General features: G+C 41.3%; 1 protein-coding gene across 1 annotated transcript in view; it reads left to right on the top strand.

Moving 5' to 3' along the window:
• Nucleotides 1–9,687, top strand: part of STON2 (stonin 2) — a 50,846-nt gene extending 41,159 nt beyond the window's left edge. Inside the window, exons 4-6 of the mRNA XM_054400079.1 lie at nucleotides 45–1,880; nucleotides 8,318–8,520; nucleotides 9,610–9,687. Coding sequence (XP_054256054.1) covers nucleotides 45–1,880; nucleotides 8,318–8,520; nucleotides 9,610–9,687 — 2,117 coding nt within the window. The remainder of the gene's footprint in view (nucleotides 1–44; nucleotides 1,881–8,317; nucleotides 8,521–9,609) is intronic.
• Nucleotides 9,688–11,810: the final 2,123 nt, after the last annotated feature.

The raw sequence follows: 11,810 nt of genomic DNA on the forward strand, positions 1-11,810 counted from the left end.
GAATAATTGGCTGAAATTTTCTCCCCTCCCCTCTTCTTTTAAAGACAATTCCTCATCTCTCCAGGAAGATGAAGAGATAGATATGGAGGCTGTCAACTGGCAGCTAAACAACACTTCCACGAATGGGCATTCCTGTACCCAAAACACAGTTCGCTTTCCCAGCTGGGTGACTTTTGATGACAATGAAGTCAGTTTTTCACCACAGAACTTTTCTCCCTTGAAAACAGACGCCCCACCTGCAGAAACACAGACTCCAGATGTTAACTTTAATCTCACTACATCCTTTAAGAAAAGAGAGCGTCCTAAAAGCACATTGGGAGATCTCTCCAAAATTCAAAAACTAGACCTTTCCTCCTTAACCAAGTTGCATTCTGTTGAAACACCACCATGGAGTGCTACTAATCCCTTCCTGGATGAATCTCTGCGAGATGTCCAACCCTCACCCATCAATCCATTCAGTTCATTCTTTGAGGAGCAAGACAGACGTTCCAAAAGTTCCTCTGTCTCCAGTGCTCCAGGCAAAAGCCAAAGAGACTCTCTCATTGTTCTTCATCAAGAGCCTGATACCATCAGTTTCCATGAAGCAAACAAAAGCGTAACCCACACAGATGCTGTAGAGCAGCTCAAGCAACTTCAGATTGGTGACCCAGATCATGTGAGCAGCCTCACCTTGCCTGATGATGATCCCGCAATGCCGTATGATCTGGATGCAACCCTATTTAACCTGGCACCAGCTAAGCCAAAGGATGGATGGCCAATGATGCTCAGGATCCCAGAGAAGAAGAATATTATGTCATCCAGGCACTGGGGACCGATATATGTGAAGCTGACTGACAGTGGGTGTATACAGCTTTTTTATGAGAAAGGACTGGAGAAGCCTTTTCGGGAGTTCAAACTTGAAATCAATCATGAGATTTCAGAGCGCAAACTCCAGAACTACGATGAGAACGGAAGGATACACAGTGTGCGGTTGGACCGCACAACCTACAAGGAGAAAAAGAAGTATCAGCCGAAACCAGCCATTGCTCACACAGCAGAGAGAGAGCAAATTATCAAGCTGGGGACTACAGATTATGAAGACTTCCTTAGCTTCATCAGTGCTGTGCAAGACACACTGATGAACCTGCCGGCCTCATCGACAGATCTGAGCACAGTAGGATTAAACTATCAAGAGGAAGAAATCACAGTTGATGTCAGGGATGAGTTTCATGGCATCTTGGCCAAAGGAGACAACACGATTCTTCAGCACAGTGTGCTGACCCATGTCTATGTTCTCAGCTTCCTTTCTGGCCTGGCAGAATGCAGACTGGGCCTTAATGATATCCTGATGAAAGGGAATGAAATAGTTGCAAGGCAAGATATTATACCCACTACTACCACTAAATGGATTAAATTATACAGCTGTCAGTTCCATTCATGTGTGGATGAGGATATGTTTAATAACTCCCATATTATCCTGTTCAACCCCTTGGATGCCTGTCGGTTTGAACTGATGCGATTCAGAACTGTCTTTGCTGAGAAAAGTTTACCTTTTACTCTGAGGACAGCTGCTAGTATCAATGGTGCTGAAGTGGAGGTGCAGAGCTGGCTGATGATGTCCACCGGGTTCTCTTCCAACCGTGACCCTTTAACTCAGGTCCCTTGTGAAAACGTGATGATCCGCTACCCAGTGCCAAGCGAGTGGGTGAAGAACTTCCGCAGGGAGAGCGTCCTGGGGGAGAAATCTTTGAAAGCCAAGGTGAACAAGGGGGCCACTTTTGGATCAACCAGTCTGTCTGGTTCTGAGCCAGTAATGAGAGTAACCCTGGGAACTGCCAAATATGAGCATGCCTTTAATTCCATTGTATGGAGGATAAACCGACTGCCTGACAAAAACTCAGGTGAGTGATGCATACCATCTCTGCAGGAGTAACCTAAAAACCATCTATTTTGAAAGATGGGGAATACTGAGTTTACATGGTGAGGGATAAACCATCCTCTGTAGTACACCACATGACATCAGTTAGTTGCAGGATCCATTTATCTGACCTTTCTTTGCATCTGGAATGGGCATTGTAAGAGGACCTTCACTGCATCCAAAATGGGGACCTAAGATATTGTGCAACCATTAAAAAAAGAAATTTCCAAACACCAGTTCATGGCTATTTTTCTGTAATCAGTGAAGACAAGTAAATACAGTTTAAACCTGAATAGAGAATAGACTCATAGGCTCATACCAACATAAAACTCACAAGTCTTTGTATTCCTAGTAACATGTTCATAATTAAGCATTCAAACAACACAGGCAAGCTACTGTTCCCTTTGGCCACTGTTCCCTTTGGCCAATGCTTCCAGTCATTCTACTTCCTGCCTGTCATTCATGCTATGCAATAAAGCCAGACAGCTTGGTGTTTTGTTTTTTTTTTTTATTCATAGTGAATTCTAATTCTTAATTTCTGTAATCTAAAGTAGCTTTTTACAAACGAGATTGACTTTTTATTATTAATGCTGTAGTAATGCAGATGGATGACTGGGAGGGTTTCTGTGTTCAGTGTTCTCTGAAGGAAAGTTCAGTGTTGTACCATATTTGGCACTTTCTAAGAACATATATTTTTTCCTGAGTTTGAGTTACAATGTCAGCAAAACACCAGTCCAAGACTTCTGGTCTTTCGGATCACTTACCAGCCCAAGGATGCCAGCTTACACCATGGGTTACAAATGTGGAGGGATGTCACTGACAAAAGTGAATGCTCTGTTTTTTCTGTAGTGAGAGGCATAAGAGAGAGCCTGAGAAGAACTCAAAGAGAAATACAACAATGAACAGTTAACCTCAAGCTGTTTATGAGCAGTCACATTCTTGTGAGGAAGATCTCACTATGCCATCTGCATGAGCTCTGGGAATGAGATGCTGTGAATTTGGGCTTTCTTTGGCATCTTCTCTTCAAAGATCTCAGTATACCATACTGACATTACAGCTGGGGAAGCGAGAGCCCCCACACTTTTACACAATCACTGAACATGCCAGTATCAAACCAGGAGAAGAGGCAGAACTCCTGTCTCTAGTGCCTCCTGCAAGATGATGCTCCCTTACCCATTACTGCTTTGAGGGAGATGTTGATCTATGTCTTGTTTCCTTGATCTCATCTCTCCTAGTGTGAGGCTTTATTATATATACACCATGTGTCAAAGGGAAATGCATCATAGTCTTGGTGCTGCTGTTGGAGCCCTGCCACAGAGCATCTATCCATCAGTGTCAGAATGCAGGCCAGTTAGTATTTGTTTACATCCTGAGAGGAAGAGAGTGTCCTCACCCCTCCAGTCAGGTCAGATGTACTTTTGGGGAAAGGAAAGGCCTTGCAAACACTGTCTTGGCCAAGACACGTAAGTTATGTGAGAGGGAGGGAATTCCAAAGTGATGACAGGGCAGGCCAAGTATAGTCTAAATCTGACCTTGTTTCTCAAGAGTCTCATTGCATTTCTTGATGGTATTTGTCTCATGGTCTTCCTTAAACTAGATGGCAAACAAAGAGGGGATATAAATGGTTCTCAAAGGCATTGATTCCCTCTTCTTCTTAGATTTGTCTGATGGACCAGATGCACTTCTATGTGCTACTCGTGTGTGGCCTACTCCCAACCTTGTGCATGCTTGGCTGTATCCAGCCCTACCCAACAAGTCATGTAATAACTCATGTCCACCTGTTTGCAGAAGTCCCTATAAATTATTTAGTTCTCAAGCACTTAAGTATGAAAATATTCCTTTGTACTCTAACACCTGCAACTCACACCTAAGAGTGCTCTGGGTCCTCTGTAAATCTCTCATCTGCTAACAAAGTGCTGTGGTGCCTGGGACTGAAAGCAGGAGAGCGATAGAGCCATCACACTGCAGCTGGGGGGAAATACTGCAGGTGGCCGTGGTCTCCACCTCCATCTTGACTCCAGAGACCCACAACCTGGGGTATATGCATTGCATGACTCCCTCTAGCACATGATGCCTCTCTGCCATTACATACCAAAAGAGCATACACATAGGCACACACTGTGGGTCCCTCCATATATCCAGATTGCAGGCTCTGACAGATGAGTTGCCTTCCCATCTATTTCAATGATGCAATACTTTATTATTTTTTACTCCCATCCTTTTTTCACATGATTTGAAGGTATAACATCTCTTACCACTTTCAGGGTCTCACAGACATGAAGGCCATCTAAACATTTCGTTATCATTTCTTTTTTGGGTTCCCACAGGTTGTAGTATCCTAACACTTTGCTCTCCATCCAAATGTTTTCTCTTCATGCTTTCTAGTGGAATGGGGCCCTTTGCATTCTCACTATAAGAACTTGTTATCAGCACTGTCTGATTGTTTTGTAGTCAAAACATCTGCTTATGACTGGACATTGAAAAGTATATGACAAATGAAGGACTGTGGGTGCTCTGACAATGATTTGACCTAAGAAAAAAGTACAGACTGGATTCCACTGAATACATTCCCAAAATCCTTTCAAAAATAGCTTGTTAAACTTTCTTCTTCTTCTTATAATCAAAATTAACATGATCAAAACAGTTCATAAAGAAAGCTTAATTACAGGCTTTGCAGAGCTTCAGTTGCAGCTGGCTGGGCTCCATATGTTTGGATTTTTTTTTTTAATTCCACTAGCAGAAAATCAGGAAAACATCCACATGGTTTTCAGTCATAAGAAAACACTTGCAGTGAAGCAGGGATGTAGTCTCTATGCAGAGCCTTGGATCTGTATGTCTCAGCTTTAGTTTGAATCCCAGGCACATTGCCTAGTATACTTCCTGAAGTCAAGTTTACCCTTTAATCAAAACATGCTGGGACATCAGAGTAATTTGGAACAGATTCCCTCCAATCATGGTAGCCCATCATATATATGAATTATACTGTCAGATCCTTGATTGTCAGGATGGAATGTCAGTAGCTCAAGGAAACAAGAGTTGCACAACAATAGCAGTCTGTTGATTTCCTCCTATTTTTTCTAAGTGCTCTTGCCCATTAGAGGTAGATCTCTGAGCCTGTTGAACAAACAGAAAGTCTATATAAATTGTGCCTTGTGTGCCTCACACTCAGGACAGAAAGAAAACTGATGTCCTATTTTTGCTATAGCTTTGGTGGAGGACTTGCTTTCTTTTACCTGGTTCCCTACCATGCTGAGCAGGTTTAAAAGAATAACTTCCATATTTTTTCAGTGTTGCACATAATAGATGAAATTATTGAAAAATTGTTGTGTTAATTACATTGCATTACCGTATTTTTTTACTCTATCTCTTTATTCCCCCCTCTTTTTTTCCGTTTTTTATTTTTGAACCTGAATATCCACCAAAATTCATGTGTTAGAAGTGTGTTTGCTGATTCCATGAGTCCAGTTGAAACTATGAGAATTTTAAGAGCTCAGATCTCCAAAGCACCCACCACATAGTGTGCTCAAGCCCAGTTAAACACTTTCCAGTGTTACCTTCACAGATGTCCATTCCAAAAGCAGCTGAGCACATGCTAGATCAGGGTCAGAGTGGCCAAACAATGTTTTGTAGCTGTGGATGTGGCTTGTGCCAGATCCCAGAGCCCCCTCTCCTGGGCTGCTGTGGGATTTGGCTGCAACCCTGGCAGTCTGAAGGAGGGAGCAACCCACAGCAAATTAGAGAGGAAAAGCATAGCCAAGCAGATGAGCAAGAAGGATTATAATGAGGAATCTGCTGAGACTGATACAGTGTGAGAAAGGAGATGGGGAGCCTGAGACTGGGAGTTGGTTGCCATTACTGAAAGCTGAAAACAGAATTTTTGACACAGAAATGATTCATTATTAGGCATCTTCAAAATCCATTACCAGAGAGCAGTGATTCCCAGGTATGTGCAGTGGTACCCATGTGTCCCATGGCAGAGGCTGAAGTGCTTGGCCACCATAGGTGTGCCCACCTGTGAAAGGTTAGGGCTGGGCCAACCACTAGATGAGTGACAAACACTCCACTAACCTCTCTCCCTTTCCAGAGAAGAAGAGAAAGGGGATAAGGGAGAGAGACTTATGAACTGGTAAAGAAAACTAAAACAGCTTTAGTGAAACAATAACAATAAAATCAAATATATACAAAGCCAATATCAAACCCAACCCCCTGGATGGCAGTTAGTCACCTTCACTGCTGATGCTGTGGGCAGACATTGGGAAATCCTAAACTGGACTCAGATAGGAACAAGATTTGGGAGCTGGATTCTGGAACTGGATTCAGGAACTCATGGATCAGGATCAATGGCAGAATGGACAGAGTCCTCCTGAGGTGCTGGTCATTGAAGAAGAAAGCTTGACCCTTGTGATCCTTCAACATTGTACTGAATATGACACATACAGAAAGGGATACTCAGTTGGTCCCTTTAGAGTCGCCTGTTGTGTCTGCTTCTTTCCACAGAGGAATGACCTTTTACTTTCTGCACCATCAACACGATACACAAGATTTAGCAGTGACCTTAGTCTGCACAGCAGTCCTTGGTACTAACTATGAACATCAAGCATTATCACTACTAAAAGCAGACACTGCCTGCAGAAACATGCTGTTCATTTCAGAAAGTGCAGTTACTTAGACTGAGCTCAAAAGTAAAATCACTGAACAGAATTAGTTCTTTTCTAAGTCAAACCAGGACACCACCCCAGCCAAGCTCAAGAACTGACCAGAAGCAAAAACCCTGCAGGGGACAGGTGCTGCAGGGGACAGTGATTGCTCTGGGAGTACATGGGGCTGCTGCAAGTGCGTGGTGCATGCAGTCATCTTGAAGGTCTGCTGTGTGCCACTGCTTTTTATCCAGGTATGCAAAGTTGTCAGATCCCAGCTCACTCTAGAGCCAGGGTGACTCAGTCAGCACTGTGCTTGGAATAATTAATCCTGATGAAAAGCAGTTGATATATTTTAGTACTTACAGAACTTGAGCTTTTATAGCTGCTTGATGCTGTACCCACTCATTCATAACTTCAGCTACAGTGCTGCATATCCCTGTGGTCTTTGCATAGCCTCTTACTGGATTTGCTGCAGAGACATAAGTTTATAAACCTTGCAGTTGTGAGGGAAATGGCTAAGCTGTTTGGAAATAAAGGGCTGACTCTAGTTGAAATTTTTACTCAGAATTACACCAAGTAGAAATTTCTGTCCAACTCTATTTCAGAGTTTAACTGAGATATTGCAGGATGAAAAGCAACTTTTACTTTTCAAGCTTCTGCCAGGGTTGACTTCTGGGCTAAACTCTGCATGCTGAGCTTATTTCCTTTTAAAGCCCCCAGGCTTGCAAGTCCTTCACAGTCAGTATTTTCCTCCTTTTCCCAGGAGAGCTGCTGGGCTTTCTCCACCCAGTTCTTTTTACTTTGCTTGCCTTCCTCCTTCCTTGTCTTTATCCTGTACATCTTGCTGAGCTGTAATGGAGAAAAACTTAGCCAATGACCATGGAGTCAGAAATCCTAAACCCTATAATAGTGGCAGATAAGGATTCTGTTCATTCATTTTTACATCATTTATTTATAGATTAATTTACACATACTTAGATAATAGGAGCTCTTCAGTCAAAAATCCCAAAGTGGCTTTAAAGGCTCTAATCCTCATTTTGCAGACAAACTGAGGCACAGACCTTAAATAACTTGTTCAAGAGCTTGGGGAGTTGGCAGCAGTCAGAAATAAAACCAACCTAGTTTGACTAGCTGTCACTACTTTAATTGTTAAACATCACTGCCATCCATCAAAGTAAAGGGGGAAAATAACAAAAGCTTATTTACAGATGACAGAGCTAAACCTGGTTACTTCCATACCTTGCCATCTCTGATGACTAGGCACCTTGTCATGGGTTAGAGTAATGAATAAACAGTTCTTAATAAGCTGTGCACAGATTTGCTTTTTGAACTAGGAAGGTTATTTAACCTTATCAGGTATATTTTTCTTATGCTAAAAATGGGGATAACAATTTCAAACAAACATGAAATATCTGCCAAACCTCACCTTTCCTTACTATCAATGCATTGCAGAAAGATGTGCCACACTGCACTTACCTTCTTACATACACTGTAAGAATCAGAAGAGGGGAAATAGCTTTACTCTACTGTGCTTGATTTACATCTTGTATTTTAACCCATTAAAAGCAAACCTGAGTGACTGGCAGTCCTTCTTGCAGTATGCTTAACTCCTCTGGAAATTCCCAACAACACTGAAACAGGTAAGATATGTCACTGGCTACAAACCAGCTCACCCAGGCAGACTCAGTTTCTTGTGGTTTTGTGATCTTGCTTCTGCCTAGATGTTGTGTTTTCCGATCCATTCAACACAACTTTCACGCCTGTTGCTTTCTTTTTCCAGCTTCTGGCCATCCTCACTGCTTCTTCTGTCACCTAGAGCTTGGCTCTGACCGGGAAGTGCCTTCCAGTTTTGTCCACTATGTAGATGTTGAATTTGACACGCCCACCACGTCTGCGTCCAAAGCCACCGTTCGGTCCATCTCTGTTGAGGACAAGACCGATGTGAGGAAGTGGGTCAACTATTCAGCACACTACAGTTACAAGGTACCGCTGAGCATGTGGCAGTCACCATGGTTACTTTGCATACTTCATTGTCTTGAAAACTCTGGGCAAATAAAATACCATGGGTACATAGGTTGGGAATTAGGCACATGCCAGGCTCTGCGCAGCACCTGCCTGTGTCCAGCCTATTGATCATGGCAAACAAGCAGGGGGTTATCCTTCAGCGAAGATGGAATAAACTTCTTTGCAGTTGCTTTGTGGAAGAGCACACACACACAGCCAAATACTGGCAATTAGTTGACATGCTAAGAGAGTGAACGAGTTTTGCTGCACTTCATAACAGCTACAGTGGGAGTGCTACAGCAGAAAAAAGGATGGCATTATTTCTCAGCTTAAATATTTCCTCTGCCTGCCTGCTCTAAGGCAAGAAGCAGATACGAAAATGTGCTACAAATATACCTGCCAAAAACCTCAGTATGCCAAAATTTGTATGTTAGCTGATCACCCAGCAGAGGAATTGGCATCCTACCTGCTTTTTTCAAGAGCAACAATGAGAGGTATTGAAAAGATTCTCATAGAAAATATTTTTCATGGTAATTGTAATTACATTTTTACCAGTCTCTTAAATTCCCTGGAGGTGGTATTTGATCTTCCTAAATATCCCTTTTAAGACTTAAACATTGGATTATCCCTGAGTTTTCATAGTTGTCAAAATTTCAAACACAAGTATACATGTGCATTTTGAAAATTAATCTCTTTGCTTTACACATCAGTCTCTGAGGAGTTTAAAATTGAGGATGTTCTTCTGTCGTCACTTAGGAAGCCACCTTTCCTCTGCTGGCTTGGTTCTGGAATTGGATTTGAAGTAAAAGAAATGGTTATAAATATAAAATCATGTGAGACCAGTTCTTACATGGCATTATCCTTTCTGAAAGTGATGTCATGACAATGTTGAATCATGAAACTGTTTGAATTAGACTGAAAACATTAAGAGTAAATAAAATCCATCTTTCCCTTCTTATTCTGTTCTCTTCATAACCAAGAGTTTCTTCACCTGGTCAGGACACCAAGACTTGTGAATCTTTTTTTTCTATCTCATTACCGTTGTTCTCCTTCTTTTTCCTCTGCCAGGTTGAAATAGAGCAGAAAAAAAGCTTGAATGAGGAACTGAAGGGAGAAGATAATGTGAATGAATGTGCCACGCAATGAAAGAAGATCAGCCTGCAAGTTCCAAGGGGGGGTGGCCAAATTACAGACCTGGAAGAAAGGACTTGCATGGGTTTGGTATTTTTCTTTTTAAAAGTATGACTTTTAAAATAATGCTCTGAAGAGTATTATTTTTTCCTTGTGATGATCTGTACTTCGAGAAGAAGCTCATCAGTGGTTTCTTTGGAGTGGATCCATGGCCTTTTACTGGAACAATCTCAGCAGAGTTGGGGTATAGACAGAATAAATTGTATTACAGTCAGGCCTGCCTTTTCTGCCTCTTCACCATTTAGGTTTTGCACTGAAGTATGGTCTGGCCACTGTCACAGCCAAACCAGAAAGCAGCCTTTATCTTACTTACAATCTTACTTGCGTCAGGGGAAGTTTAGGCTCAAGGTGAGGAGAAAGTTCTTCACAGAGAGAGTTGTTAGACGTTGGAATGTGCTGCCAGGGAGGTGGTGGAGTCACCATCCTTGGAGGTGTTCAAGAGGGGATTGGACATGGCACTTGGTGCCATGGTTTAGTAGTCATGAGGTCTTGGGTGACAGGTTGGACTTGGATGATCCTTGAGGTCTTTTGCAACCTTACTGATTCTGTGACTCTGTGATTCTATGTGAAGCTTTTTTTTTTTTTTTCTGTATGCCTGTTTGTTTGGTCATTGGCAGATTCACTTCCTTTTGAACTGCCAAATAAGCCCAGGGAGCACTGAGCGAAAAACTATATAAAATCTCATTTGTGAAATGGTCCACCAAAGTGAAAACCCTTAGCATCATTCTGGAGAATCAAAAAACTCTGCATCTTAAACATAGCAAATGGTCAAGCAGATGAATTTAGGACTACAGACAGGACAGCTTATCATATAATTGTTTTTCTGTTCACCCCTTCCAGTCTCATCCCTTGAAAACCAACACGTCATTGTGCACATTTTCATGGGGTCATCACAAGTTACAAGAATGCCTTTGCAATTTCTTAAAATTTTTGTTAGTCTGGGTTGCTCTGTATCTTGACTGAATGTGATTATGGCTGCTAGTCACAGGGAATGTGTGTTATAATAGAGGTGATACAGGAGGGACTTTGCTAAGATTAGATCATTCCTGCCTAGAAGGATATTTAAGGGAAAAACATTGGGGTTTAGGCTGGGGGAGTTTTATACATTTGCTTGGACAGGTAAAGTGGGGGGCTAATGAAAATGTCAGAACACAATTACTTCAACAGACAATGTTGTTTGCCTTCCTGAAAATTCTTGGAAGTCTGTCCAGCACAGTATTATTTTTCATGTCCTGCCTGGAAACTACAATATAAGTAACCTGTATCTTTATCAAACTCCCACTAAATGGGACCCAAAATCTCTTCTCAATAACAACAAGCTTCCATCATGGAGATTTTATTATTTCCACTTAGCTGAAAGTAACAGCAAGTCTTAAAGCTTCTTTCTAAACAAAAATGCAGAAAGCAAAAAACACTCATTCATATATATTTTCAGAGAAAACAGTGTTCAAAGTACTCAGTTTTTATAGTTGTTTCCATGGCTTGTGTAATATTTTGTCTTGAATTTAAATGTTTTGAAAAAAGTTACTAAATCATTTATCTTTTGAAAGGTTACTGCTGACTTTAAAAACACACATTTGGAAAGCCTTGGGAATGTAATTCAACATAATACTGAATTAAAATGACAGCATTTTTATAAATTTATTTTATTTCTTATAACGTAAAATTAAGACATTCAATTTGCTACTTTCACTCTGACTAAAGATCACTACAATGTTAAAATCCCAAATAAACATGAGATTAATGACATTGGGTCTAAAACTTGTAATGGTAAATTTACAACAGTTTCTAGGGAACTCCTAAATGCCTGTTTATATGCACCTCGATTTTATGCCTACATCAACCTAGTGATAAATCTTTATACAGGTGCACTGCTGTAAATGCATAAATCTCAGTCCTTCTAGGACTTCTTAATAAGCATGTAATATTCTATTGAAGGTAGTCCTACTGAAGCCCAGGGGCCTCCTTGCAGCACACCAGTTAGTACTAAGCATTTACAATATCTCTCTGTAAATGGAAGAATGTTATTAACTGTTACAAAGCATTTTGAGATCAGTGGATTAAAATTACTGATAAAG

The sequence above is a fragment of the Indicator indicator genome, chromosome 4, assembly GCF_027791375.1.
Source record: "Indicator indicator isolate 239-I01 chromosome 4, UM_Iind_1.1, whole genome shotgun sequence".
Lineage (NCBI taxonomy): Eukaryota > Metazoa > Chordata > Aves > Piciformes > Indicatoridae > Indicator > Indicator indicator.